Source organism: Thalia democratica, chromosome 1 (genome assembly GCF_965202585.1).
Source record: "Thalia democratica chromosome 1, ktThaDemo2.hap1.1, whole genome shotgun sequence".
Taxonomy (NCBI): Eukaryota; Metazoa; Chordata; class Thaliacea; order Salpida; family Salpidae; genus Thalia; species Thalia democratica.
The window spans coordinates 97,026,864-97,041,966 of NC_139165.1; the positions used below are offsets into that span (position 1 = coordinate 97,026,864).

Here is a 15,103-nt window from a genome sequence, read left to right on the forward strand (position 1 = left end):
TCAGACATAGCTGTTTGTTAGATAACTTAATAGTCAATTGTGCAATGAAGTAACATTGGCCTGAATAGAGATAGTTAAACAGAGGGTTGATGATAAAAAACCCACAGTCTAACTTTTTAAAGCTTTTGTTGCACTTTGATTGTTAACTATTTCTATTGTACAATTTATAACAACCATTTGTAAACTAATATACATTATTATTGTAGACTTATTTAAGTTAAAACTTAAAAGTGATAAAAGATTTATAAGTAATTTTTCGTAGAATAAATATTTAACTCTTTCTGTTTACCACACTAAAAAATTAAGATTTTAGGTGTTTATGCTCAAGAAAAAGCATTATCATAAATTTTGGAGTTTTCTTTTACAGTTGACAAACAGTTTTATTCTTAAGAACAAAAATTATTTTCAATGATGTTTTATTTACATTTAAGTAATTTAAAGTACTTTTAAGTACAATTAAAGTGAACTTTAACATTATATTTTTATAGATATGGCTGAGAATACGAAATACATCAGAAAACACCCAGAAAATGCTGTTTCTTATTAATGGCTTTATGAAGGTAGTTTATTTGTATTAAACATGTTTAAATGTAACTTGTTGTAATTACTTATATCGTTTACTCTGTATAAAATCCAATCTAAATTTGAATCTACTAAACCTTTAACAGAATGTTAGTAATGTTTTGTTATAAGAACGTTATTGTACGTTTGTTTGCGTTACTAATTAAAAAATAATGTTTATTTACGCCAAAATGTTGTAGATGTAAAATCAAACGAAACTTTATTATTAATAGCCTAAAATTAAAAATTATTCTTAGTTGCCTTGTGATCTAAATTAAGCTTACTTGAATTTGGTTGGTAAATGAGGTCTTTTAGATGCTGTATAAGTTTTGTTATTGCTTATCCAAACTTAAAAGGTTCTACTTTACTTTTTTGTAGAAGAATATTAACAGAATTTACCTGATGAATAAAAATAATTAATTATTACACTGTAAAAATTTAGTCTTGCTTTACATTTAATACTTACAGCTAAACTTGGCATGACTACAAAATAAGTAATTAAAAATAAACATTTAAAATCAAATTAGAATGATTGAAATTAGTTATGTTATAGTGCTTAGGGTGTTAATTCATTATTAAGCAGATAATAGGTCTTAGAAACTAACTTTCTCTAAAATTTTGCCCATAAATTTAAAAACAAAATTTAATCTATTGCTATTTAGCATTTTTCGAATACTTTCAGCATGTAAATCGTTTCTTCTTCTTTCTGGCTAATATACAAACAAATGTTATAGGTAAGAATAAAAATTTCGATAACAAACATCATTATAGTTAATAAACACTAATACTTATAAAACAAGGCTTATTAACAAAGAAAGTTTTGTTTAAAAAGATATATATTCTTATTAAATCTATGTTAATTAATTTGTGCTTTTAAACAATTATTATATATCTTCTGATTATATATTTGATTTAATAAAACGTTACCTTAGTAAACATATGATTACTAAGTTTCAGGGCAGATTGAATTTTAAATTTATAGATATTTGTAAAAATATAATTGTAAAAATGCTAAATAATTTAAAACAGGATTGTTTTAAGTTTTATACTAATAATTTTTCTAATTATTAAAGCGTCTTGAAGTTTATAGTAATAGTTAAATACCTACTTCATTAAAAAAAGCTTTGAGTACTTCCCAATTCAATAAAATTCTTTCAATGCATGGAAAGTGTGATATCCATCTAGTTTTGCTTAAGGCTTTAAATTTTAACGGAATTTCACCCGTCATACACACACCTAAATTTTCAAAGTCACTTCTTCTTGTGTTAGATAACTTGAAGTAGTTGAACGTTTTCTTAATAAGCTCCTCAACCTTATTTAATTTAAAAGTATACACACTTTTATTCAACAACAATGGTTTTTTTTAATACAACATATTAAAATATAATAAAATATCATAAATAAATATAAAAAAACAACTTTGTAACTTGAATAAATGCAGCTTACTAAAATTCTCATTCAACAATTGAATTAATAATTTATATAAAATAGTTTTAATACTTACTTCATTAGGTATTGTAGCTTTGGTTGCATTTAAACATGCATTTTGCAAAGCATGATTTGTACAGGATATTGTTATAAGCCTGGGATTATCTTTTTTCAGAATTTGTCCTACTCCATTCTTAACTCCTGTCATGGAAGCAGCTCCGTCTGTACCTAAAAATATATTTACTAAGTTAAAAAAAAAAAAAATATTTTTCTTAAATTATAAGACCAGTTTGTGCTTAAATTTATACTTTTCTTAAACAATTGAATAAAATCAAATTAAGTCTATTAATAAAGATATATCATTGTAAGATATTAAAATCAGTTTATAAAAGTTAGCAAGAATACACAGAGAATAGCTGAAATAAACAAAAATTAACTTACTATTAATATCTAAATTTAAAATTAAAAACACGTTAGTAGTACATATTTAATAAATACATAACTAGAATACAAAAATGAAAAAAAGAGTAACAGTTCATATATACTTACATATTGAAACTACATTTTTTAACTGAACATTATACATCTTTAAGACTCTTTTGAATGCGTTAGCAATAGATAACGCTAATTTGTCTCTTCCAAGGTCTTCGAGGTGTAAAAATGTAGATACTTAAGTTTTCTTTATTTTGCTTAGATAACAAATACTAACACCTGTGATTCAAACATAAAGCTTTCTAATTTTTTTTGTTATAAGTTTAATAACTGTAAAATTTTGAATGAAAAGAACTTATAATCTGTATACTTTGGAATAAAAAAAATATAAATGTTTTAAAATTATCTGTTGGTAACTACTACTCATGCTTTTTTAAATAGATATCTAAGAAAGTTAAAAAATACCAAATATAGTCGAACTTTTAAGTACATAAAATCTGTGAAATTAAAGGACTACCACTTTATTCTAGTTAAACAACTGAAGGTAGTAGAACAAAAGTTTAAGAAAGTATAGCTTTAATTGTAATTACAACCGCTGTATATAAAAGGAAAACTGTTATAATTATTTGAACATAAACTGCTCCGGTTAACCACTCGGTATTTTTAAAATTTTTTCCAGGTTTTCTAAATTTCTTCCACGTTTTTAAAATTACACATATTAAGGTCTGTTTAAAGTTAATAGTTAAGTTTAATGTTAAAACTGTATTAAAGAGTATAAAAACATGGAAAAGGTACACTAAAGCTGCTTTATAAATGGTTCATTAATAAAAAAAAATTGATGATGACAAAAAACTTTGAAAAATAGGGTATAATTTTCTATTCAAATCCAAATTTTATTACTATACAAGTAAAAATTATTGAAAATATCAGGTTTTTCAACGTCTTTTAAAGATTTATGTACAAAATTCCAGGTATTTTTATGCCAAAAATTATAATTCCATGTTTTTCCTGGTTTCTAGGTGAAGTGGCAACCCTGCTCGTTAAAGCAACAAATTGCTAATTTATTCATTATTTTCTTTATTAATTAAAATTTTTGCTGTTTAATAAATATTATAATAATTAAATCATTCTCCTTATTAGAAAAATAAAATCAACAATATTTTGACATATTTCTTAAACTATTAAATAAAAGTCAACACAAAAATCAAATATATGTTAGAAATGAAACTGACTTAGTTTACTAGAACGAGTTTACTGTATAATTATTAAAAAAATCATAGTAATTCTAACTTTAATTTTATGTAAATTTTAATTTATTAACCTATTAAATTCTGTAAAATAAAAACTTTTTCCTTTAACTGTCATTAAACCTACTTACATCTGAGTAATCTAACAATGTCCAACTCATTGCATAACAAAATATTTTCTTTTACAGCTAACGTGTTACAAGAATTAATCTATATTAAAAAAAATAAAACAAAGAACAATGTGTTTAAAGCTTATTTCATGTTTGAAATTTAAATTTAATAAGCTTTTTGAATTAAAATATTTTTATATTCAACAGAATGTATGTAAATAAATAACAAATTTAAACTTAATTAAATTAACAAAGCTTAAAAGTAATTTTCTTACCTAGAAAACTTTGTCCAGCAGTATCTGTACTCTCATCCAGATAGAAAGAACAATGCTTCACCATAAATTCAGTTATGATTAGTCTTCTGCAAATTGGTGCGAGAGTATTGCACAGAATCATTTTTGCTTTCCTCCTTTTGAGCGTTGCTGATTCGTGAGCTGTCCCAAGTGTCTTCATGACATCTATCTGGTGTTCGCCTGCTAGCAAGTTCCCGTGAAGAGCTTGTTGCAATGCTAACCGGACTTCTGTCTGGCGTACGTTTTCTTTAAGGAAATTGTTGAATTGCTGTTTAAAAGATTTTTCCATCCTAAACTGATTTATTGAGTTGTGGTTATTTGTGACTGGAGATGCGCGTTTATGTCGGTCAGAATAAGAATGAACTTTTAAGTTGCTCTTTTTTGCTTGTAGTTCTACATTGCACCACTTGCAATAAGCTTTAATTTCACAATTTGTTGGAGCAATCCAATCTAATAAGTAAAACAGCATTACAAATAGTTGACATAACAGATATAACTAATAAAACATTAAACACTATTTATATTTGTTTATAAATAAGTTGTGTATCTAATATTTATTTTATTAATAAGTGAACAATTGAGATTTCAATGATTTAACAAAAACGTTTCACAATAAATTAAACAGTTTAATAGATGTAATAGTGTTGCCTTGTATTTTCAAATTTTTTTCAAAGTATTCCAAAATTCTTACAGAATTTTAAAAGTTCACAATTTTAATCTTTATTTGGTCGAAAATTAGGTTCAAAGTAAGATACTGTGTTACATAGTATGATAACATTAAAAAGATACTTTAAACTTACAATAAATGTGTTGGTAAATAAAAAATTTTTAGATGAAGAAAAAAAATATTATTTATATTATAAATTTTTGTGTCAAATCGAAATTTTAACTACTGACAATGCTTAAAATGTTAAAATTTCCAGGTTTTTTTTTAATTTGAAGTTTTTCCGATTTTTTTTCAAAAATACAAACATTCCTGGTTTTTTTTTTTGGGTTAATTTGACAAATTATAGGCTTCCAGGTAAAGTGGCTAGCCTGATGTAAGCATCACAGTTCAACTTGAGCTAATTAAGTATGTATTTACTTTTAAAACGTGCTTTTTAAAGTTTTGTTTCACTACAAGATCAATAAATAACAATTTTTTTTTAATTTATTTATTCTCAATTAATAAAAGCTTTAGTTAAATCTATCTTATAAATCTAAGCTTACAAATGGGATAATAAATTTGCTTATAATAAAATTGTTATTTATATCACAACTTTTATCAAAAATTTATATATAAATTTAATCAATGCAGTGAAATAATTCTTTTTTGAAATAAAAAAACTAAGTAGATCTGTCTAGTAATTAAATCAGTCAAAGCTAATCTTCTTAGCATTTATAAAATAGTAAATAAAAATTTTCTTTTTGTAATTGAAAGCAATATACTAAAAAATTTTATAAAGAATTCTTGATATTACCACAAACCATTTGTCAGAAAAATGTTTTTAATATTCAAATAAATGTATTTTATGACAAAAATAAAAAATTTTTTTTTGTTTAACAAACAAAAATCATGATAATTTGTAAGGTGTAAAACCAAAAAATTGTTGTAAATAAATAATTTGCCCATCTCACCGCCTTATGGCCTCTATGAACCATTTTACTTAAATAATAAAATTAGAAATTCAATTTTTGTCTATGAAGCGAACTTTGTTTTATACTAACAAATTTTCGTTTTAATTTTATAATAAAATTAACAGTTTAATTTGTGTGTTGTTATTATAAAATGTATTTTAAGTATATTTATTTAAATAAAGTAGTCAAAGGTTAGTACTAAAGTAAAAAAAATGTCATGCTAAAGTATTGTTAATTATTAAATTATTAAAACAAAATGTTAATTTTTAGGTAAAAAGTGAATTGGAATTTTTGACTTTAGATGATAAAATTTTTTGTGCATTATTGAAATAAAATTACAAAAAATACTTTAAAAACTATTTAAAAATTATTTTTTTTTCAAAAATTACAATGGAAAAATTAATTTAATTCTATAAAAACATGAGAACTTTCCTTTATAATATTTAATAAAAAAGCTCAGTATTAAAAAAAAATTGTTGTTGAATTCAAAATTGAAATACTCAAATGTGTATTCTTAAATACTACAAATTGTTAGAGATAAAAAAACCTTTTAACTCATAAACAGATTCCCAAGATTTCTGGTACCTCATCTTTTTAGGTGGTGGAAAATCTAAAGTTGGTAAATCTTCTTGGTCTGGAATTTCATCTAAAATAATTTCAACGGTTGTTACCTACGAAAATGTAACTGCTAAAGTAATGTGTTTAGTGTGTAACTTAATAACTATTTGTAAATCCAAGAAAAAAAAAACCATTAGAGACTTACCTTAACTACTACAGAATAGCATGGTTGCCACAAGTCAAGCTGAGAAATTTTTCCTGACTTTTCCTGACTTTTTCCTGACATTTTACTAAAGTTTTCCTGACTTTTTTCAAGATTTTTCTGACTTTTTACTATAATTTTACTAAAAAAGGCATTGAAAATTAAGTAATTTTGTAAAATTTAAAGAAAATTTTGCAATTTTAGTCTGACTTTAAAGAATTTTTAATTAATTTTTCACTAATCGAAGGCTTTGAAATAAAAGGAAATAAATAAATTTGAACTGACAATATCTGAGGTTTTTATAAATTTTTTTCCTGACTTTTTCCTGAATTTTTTCAAAAACCCCCCATTTTGACCTGAATTTTCCTGACTTTTGTCATTTTTCTTAGTTTTTCCTGATTTCCTGAATTTTCCTGACTATGTGGCAACCCTGCTGAGAATAGCCACCTGATTTTTATTTAAATTTTTTACATGATTTCAAAAAATCTTCAAAAATACACATTTAAGAGTTTAGCTTTAGTTTAAAGTTAAGTTTATTGTAATAAACTGTTTGGAATAGTACAAGGTTGCCACTCATGTTTATAAATTTTTCCTGGTTTTTCAAATCTCTACAAGGCTTTTAAAATTACATGTATTTTGGTTTATTTTCAGTTTAAAGTTATGTCTAATATAAAAAACTGTGTTAAATAATAAAAAAACATTGTATATGTACTATAAAGTTAATTAAAATGTGTATTATAACTAAAAAATTTTAATTGAAATCTTATTTATATGATAATTTTTTTGTGTCAAGTTAAAATTGTACTACTTAACATGCTGAAATTGTTAAAAACTGAATGTTTTTCTAAGTCTTTGGTTAAAAATTTCTCAAATTCCAGGTTTTTTTTGCCTTAGTTGTTAAGTATCAGGTTTCCAGGTAAAAACAGATTTCCAGGTAAAGTGGCAACCCTGATAGCATAAGCCATTGAAAAATACTTAAGTTTATTGAAATGCGTTTTATGAAAAAAAGTTTTTTTTTGCTGATAAAAAAAAACTTATTTATATGATAGATTTTTGAATCAAGTTAAATTTTATTACCGAACTATGTAAACTTGTTAAGAATTTCAGGTTTTTTAGGTTTGTTGTTAAAAAATGTAGGTTTTTTTTAAATTATATCTAATTTCAGCTTTGCTAAGGTTTTAATTGCCTTAATTGTCAAAGTAGAGAATTTTTAATTTCTAGGTAAAATAGCAACCCTATAGTTATTATCCACTCTTTAAACAATTTCCTGACTTTTTATTACAATTTTCCTGACTTTTCTAAATCAAATTATCAATTTAAACAAATAATATAATACATATTCAAACACTTGGAATTAATAAAGCCTTCAACTTTATATTTCAGTTTATCAATATTTATAAAATTAGTAGTAAATATTTTACCCTTATTTATGTAAGAAATATCAAAAAACAACTATTCTACAATAAACTATAAATAATTAAACTTAACCATGAAGTTCACCTCTTTTATAATTTATTTTAAAAATTAAAACAATTTTGAAAAAATTATAATGAGGTAAATTATAAACATAAACTTATTACCCAAAACACTAAACTTAGTGTTTAATTAGAATGAAATTATTTATTTACTTAAACAAAAAACAATTCAATTCTAACATATGCTAGATAAACAAACTTATGTGTATTATCATTGTTTTACTAAAAAATGCTACAGATTATCAAACTGCTTACAAAAACTGTTTGTTCTAGTAGGATAGTTTAAAAAAATTTTAATAGAAACATTTTGCAGTTTTATAAAGGATATTCATTTAATTTTACCAGATGAAGGCATTAAGTAATTTTGTAAAATTTTTGGAAATTTTTTCAATTTTAATCACACTTTGAAGAATTTAAATTAATTTTTTACCATTCAATACTTGTTTTTGAATATAAGGAATTCAGTGAATTTAAACTGACAAATCTGGTATTTTTTAATATTTAGTCAAACTTCCTGACTGTTTAAAAAAAAAACCTTACTATTCTTGTTATTTATCTTTTTTTTCTGCTTTTCCTGAGTTTTTTGACTTTTCCTGACCTTGTTTCAACTCTGCTTAATTTACAAAACTAGTTTTAAAAACCTTGAGTTGTACACTAAAACTTTCAAGTATAATATTTTTTTTAGATAAACTACCTAATTATAATAAAAAAAGACTCAATAAATTTGTCACATTAAAAATTTTAAATAGATTTAATCTAAGCAAATAGTAGTTTCAAGTTTGTAAACAAAAATAATAAATTATATTCAAATTACTTTTAAGTGAAATCTATGTCTTAATAAAATAATATATAATGAATCTTAAAAAATTATAATAATCAAACTTTATTTTTAAGTTTAAAAATTCAAATAATTTGATAATAGTAGGATATAAGAAAAAATAATTTGTCTATTGCATCTAATTTTTGAAAAAAAAATCAAATAATAAATTAATTTAACATCGATTAGTTCCAAAGCTACAATGTTTTTAGTTTATTAACCATTTAAATAAGTGGAAGATACTTTTCTTTAATTTTTCTAACCAAACATTACCTACTACTACAAGGTTAAAAGGTAGTTATGATTAAATTAACAATTAAGTGAATAAAATTAACCTTATGAAAATAAAAAACATAAACTTACATTTAAGGCATTCATACTTATAAAAACAATATGCTTTTAAATATGTTGGTGTAATTGAATATATGAAACTTTTATGTTCTCAACTTGTAAAATACAGCTTTTGCTTTCATAAGAAATTTTAATTCTATTGCCATGCTTTTTATTTTTTATTCTACTGCGGGGATTTTGTGCTCTGCGATTTAACATCTCTGCCCAGGATATTTAAGATTTTTAAGTATCAGGACAGATTTTTTCTTTAACTTGAATGTTTTTTAGATGATTAAGGGCATAGGGGTGTCCACCTTGATTTTTACAACTTGATCTTATTTTACAGAGTTTAAGAGTTTTGTCTGAGCTATCAGAAATTTTCAACCGCTTGAAAAAATTCAAAGTATTTTTTGAGATATGAGCAATCAAAGTCGGTGACCTCAATAGGTTCCTAATGGAAGGGACAAACTAAAATTTCACTAAAAATCTATCTCCTCCTTCATTTTTTAAGTAATCAGTAATCTTCTTCAAAATTTCTTATTTGGAATAAATATTGTTAAGCGCTATTTACGGAAATAACATAAGTTGTCATTGCAAGATGGTACTGTTGAAATTAGTCCATTTTTAAGCTATAGAAGGGTAAAGTATTTTTATAAAGTTTAATTTTTGTTGGTTTTTCAAGTAAAATTTAATTTACTTTTAATCTGTTTCACAATTAACTTAAGTGCAACTAATCAAAGTTTGAGATTTTAATATGTTACACTTGAAAGGGATAACCAAAATTGCAAATAATAATTATTATTTAGATTTTAGAGGATATGATTTTGTAAGTACTTTAACTTATACAATCTAATTTTTTAAAATAATAGAAATTATTAATATGAGTAGTTTTAATATTTGAAAAGTGTATAATGTAAAGGGAAAGGTCAAATATTTTCTTTACAAAAATTAACATTGATTTGCTTTTATTTAAAGCATGTAAAGTTTTAAAATTAACATTGTCACAACCCAGTTTTATAGAATTTAAAAATAATTGTTTTAGATAGAAAATATGAAAATAGGTTAAAAATGTAAAAAAATGTTTTTATTTTTTCAAATTTAAACAGTTTTTGCTTTAAAAAGATTCAAATGTTAGTAATGAACTATCTGAAAAAATTTGAAAAAGATAAGTAAAACTAAAGAAGAATATTTTTTAACTTTTTTTTGATAACTTGTTTTGTAAGGAAAGTATTGAGCTCACAAATTTCGATTGCTTATAACTGGAAAGTATTTTTTTATCTAAAAATATTTGATAGCTATGATAAAAGTCTTCATAATAAGATTAACTTGTAATAAGCAATGTTTACCCCCTTATGGCATTATGCCTTTATGACCTTAAATAGTTTTCTAGATTTTAGGAAAAATCAGTCATGAAATGCTTACATTATTATGTTTTCTTAATGCAACAGTTTGGCATTTTATGATCATACAATTTTTTTTTTTTGAAAGTTGAGTTCATTAGCAGAAAAAAACAAGGAAAATATGTATTTTAGTTATTTTAGTTTTCTAAAAAATTGCTAATAAAAAATAATCTCAATATGTTTCCATAAGGACAAAGTGTATATAAGATGTGGGATGAGTCAAATATGCACAATGACAATTTTGAATAAAGGTCAAATATACACAAAAAGTCACTTTCTGCACTAAGGGAATTTTTAGCACAGAACATATGTGCCTGATGATGGGTCACTTAAGCACAAAATTTACAATTGCACAATTTTTCACCAAGGGTCAACTTTGCATAATTGACAATTTTCCACACAAATAAAAAATACTATTCATAAAATAACCACCATATAAGGGTAAGGAGTAACAGTGATACTAAAAAACATAAAAGAAATAAAGAAATAATTTTAATAATATAAAGAAAAATAGTTACCAACTAAGGGTTAACAGTGATAGTAAGAAGAACAAAATAGTAATAAGTATATAGTTTACCAGTAATTGGTAATTTAATTTTTAAATAATACAATTAGACCTCAAATAGCCTTAAGAAGTTATAGAAATTTTTGACTGGTTGATTGGTAAAACAATACTTGAAATTCTCAGACATAGCTGTTTGTTAGATAACTTAATAGTCAATTGTGCAATGAAGTAACATTGGCCTGAATAGAGATAGTTAAACAGAGGGTTGATGATAAAAAACCCACAGTCTAACTTTTTAAAGCTTTTGTTGCACTTTGATTGTTAACTATTTCTATTGTACAATTTATAACAACCATTTGTAAACTAATATACATTATTATTGTAGACTTATTTAAGTTAAAACTTAAAAGTGATAAAAGATTTATAAGTAATTTTTCGTAGAATAAATATTTAACTCTTTCTGTTTACCACACTAAAAAATTAAGATTTTAGGTGTTTATGCTCAAGAAAAAGCATTATCATAAATTTTGGAGTTTTCTTTTACAGTTGACAAACAGTTTTATTCTTAAGAACAAAAATTATTTTCAATGATGTTTTATTTACATTTAAGTAATTTAAAGTACTTTTAAGTACAATTAAAGTGAACTTTAACATTATATTTTTATAGATATGGCTGAGAATACGAAATACATCAGAAAACACCCAGAAAATGCTGTTTCTTATTAATGGCTTTATGAAGGTAGTTTATTTGTATTAAACATGTTTAAATGTAACTTGTTGTAATTTTTTTACATTTGATTTAAAGTTGGCTAGACTAACAAATAATTTGTTTGCTACTTTTTGTTTCCTTAGTTTTCAATGTAATTACAATCAAAATATAGTATTTGAGAATTTTGGCTAAATATTTTTTTTTAAATATAGGAGCTATAATTTCTTAACCTCTTACACTTCGATTGTCTTAAATTATTTAATTTACAAGTTAAGTCAAACAGCTAAAGTTATTAAATTTGCAAAATAGTTTTGTTTATAGCAACTTTGAAAACAAGGTCAGTTGTGGCAATACACTCGTAGCCACAATCTTAAATAAATTATGTGTGTGGCAGATTTTAATCAGCTAAAAGCCACACGTATTTAACATACACATATTCCCTATGCTTGCTTAAAGTAATCAGGTTTGTTGAGTTTTCAGCTCTACATTTTTGTATACATTGAATATCATAAGAGCACCTGTGGCAAAGTTTGAATTGATTTGAATAAACTTTTAGAGGAGCTTGGCTTATTATTTAGCATAACTGTATAAAACCTAAAAGTAACCCTTGAAATTTTAAGTCTAAATTAGTTTTACATGTGGTAGTTATAACAAAAATTCATTGTGCAGAATTTAAAAATACTTAAAGAAAGTTTCACAGAAGCTTTTATTTTAACTTACTGAAATTTCTTATTTTTTGTTAGCTTTAAGTTTTTTGAAAAAATCATAAGTGCAGAAGTAAAACTTTCTTCAAATCATTTTAAATTTCTTTAAATGTTTCTTTTTGATAATTGCCACATATCAAGCAACTTTAACTTTAAAGTCTAATTTTTATAGTCCCATACAGTTTACATCGGGGTGTTATCAGAAAAAACCAAGCCAAGTCTCGCTAAAAGTTCATTCAAATCACTTTGCCCAAGGTGTTCTTATGATAATTCATACATATAAAAGAAATACAGCTAAAATATAAAAAAACACCTTTTTATAGCTCCCCAATGTATATGCAATACGTGTGTAGGTGTGTGTATTTATGCTTATCTGCTGTGTGAACATAATTAATACTTTTAACATACATGCTAGCATTGTTGTACAAAAATTGAAATTTTATAAGCTAAAAAGTACAAGCTCATATTTGAAAAAAAGTTTTAATAAGATTTACGTGGTAGAATATTAACTTTAACTTGTTTTTATAATAAGTTTATATTTTAACTAAACAGGGAATAGAAGCCGGAAGATGTCCGTCAATTTGCATCAGATCATTTCTTACATCCTGGAAATCCCATAGAGATCAAAGAGTAGGTTTTTTAAATACTTAATGTTGCAATAAAATTATAAAATCTATATAACTATAGATGCAGGTTGTAAATTCATGTAGTACTACTGTATTCAGAAATTGTTTTTATTTTGATAAAACCACCTAAGCTGGTCCTCGTTTATCTCTTAACAGGCCGCAGTTTTTCTGGACTTAATCGCGTTTTAATGATTATGTTTTAAAAATATCCAAAAATGTTTCAGTTCAAAGCTTTTGAGTTGAAGTTTCGTTAGATTTTGATTTATAGTTCACATGTCATAATTCGTGGTCAACGTAATCTAAATATTTAACTGTTTCGTTAAAGTCACCAAGTTTTATTGCTCATTTCTTACAGTTACACTATACATAAATTATTGTATTGTATTCAAACGCCCATTTTACATTAACTCTTATTAGGTAGCCAAGCAACAAGACAATACTCCCACCAAGTGTCGATTCCTATCAACATATGATGTTTCAACCAATCACATTGACGGATTTGTTTTGGTTGAGATTTACGCAGTTTCGACCAATGAAATTGGTGGATAGTTAGATGAAACTTCAGCCAATAACGATGAAGAATCAGATGATACTACCTCCAGTGGCGACAGTGTTTAAAAAGGAAAATTTCAATGATTTTCTTTGTTTATTTTATGAATAATATGATAGATTTTGTTTGCTCTAGTATGTTAAAGTAAAAAATAATTACCTTTGCGAAAATATATTGAACAATTTCATAAATGAAATATTTTTGTTGGAATTAATACTGATTTATTTACTGTGAGTTTTTAGTATTTTATAAAAACTGTCTCTTTAAATTACAATACAAAGTTTTTACGTGTATAATGCTTTAAAATACTTTATTAAATTTTGTTTAAATTTTAAAAGCAACTAATAATAAAAGACCTATGACCAATCTAAAGCTGTATCAATCATTTTTCACCGTTCTTTAAACTTTATTTTTATTATGAAAATGAAAATTTACTTCAAAAATTTTAAAATGAAATTACTAGTATACATTTTAATAATAATTTTGTCATAGTATTAAATCTCAACAAGTTTTATTAAGTTCAACAACTTAAAGCAAATAAATATAACTAACTATAGTTTTTGTAGCTATGTTTTTTTTGAATTTTTTTAGTGTATTTAACTAATAAAAAAACTCCTTATGTTTGTCTTTGCATTTTTATAACTTTTCTTATCATTGACCATTCATAAGTTAAGATCAGTTTTCAGTGGAATATTTCGAATAGACTTTTACTTAATTTAAAATCAGCTTTTATAAATATTTTTTTCTAAAATTGTTAAAATGTGCATTGTCCTAAGTTTTGAATAGTTGAAATAAAGTTATTGAATTCATCATTTATTTATTGCTTCAAATCTATAATTGAGAATTTTAAATGTTTCTACCTTGACATATTTCAAACAGATTTTGTAAAACTTCTCTATTCCTCGGACTTTTACCAAAAAAAAGTTATGCAGCCCAGATTTATAAAAGCGAATTATTGTAATTTATAAAAATTGTATTGTAGAATTTAATGATACATACATTTAGATAAGACAAAGTTTAAAGGTGTTTTAATAAAAAAGCATCACACAACCTAGAAATATCAGTAGCGTATTTTTAATAACTTTTATTATAAAAAATACGCTACTGATATTTTTAAAAAACTATTTATTATAAAGCTAGATTTTCACATTTTTTTTCAATCAATAATAACGTTGCAACTCGGAGCTTTCTGTTGGCGGTCTACAAGCCGTACATTGACCACCTATGATGCTATAATTTGTCAATAAATTAATACGCTTTTTTGGGTACTGGTATGTATTGAATAAAGTCGTTTTGCACAAAAACAGTTTTACAATCAATTTTGCATGGTGGCCTTTGTGCAACAATGATTAAATTAAGAAAATAAGAGACTACATTAAACTAAAGTCTTGCTGTTTTTTAACAACCTTAATAAGATATAAAACAAGTATTAGTGTAAAATTAAACATTAAAATAAATTAAACATAACTTAATAAATATATAACTAGATAGAAATATAATAAATTTAAAACATAAGCTGTAATATTGACTCTTGTGTAA

The 15,103-nt window shown here is 24.2% G+C and overlaps 1 protein-coding gene across 1 annotated transcript; it reads right to left on the reverse strand.

Moving 5' to 3' along the window:
- Window positions 1–900: 900 nt before the first annotated feature.
- Window positions 901–6,622, reverse strand: LOC145841741 (uncharacterized). Its single transcript, XM_082949098.1, has 7 exons — window positions 6,452–6,622; window positions 6,236–6,359; window positions 4,054–4,521; window positions 2,066–2,217; window positions 1,670–1,873; window positions 1,167–1,271; window positions 901–960 (listed from the first exon to the last, which is right to left on the reverse strand). Exons 1-7 carry the CDS (start codon window positions 6,530–6,532, stop codon window positions 901–903), a joined length of 1,194 nt encoding a protein of 397 aa, XP_082805224.1. The 5' UTR covers window positions 6,533–6,622.
- Between the last annotated feature and the right edge of the window lie 8,481 nt (window positions 6,623–15,103).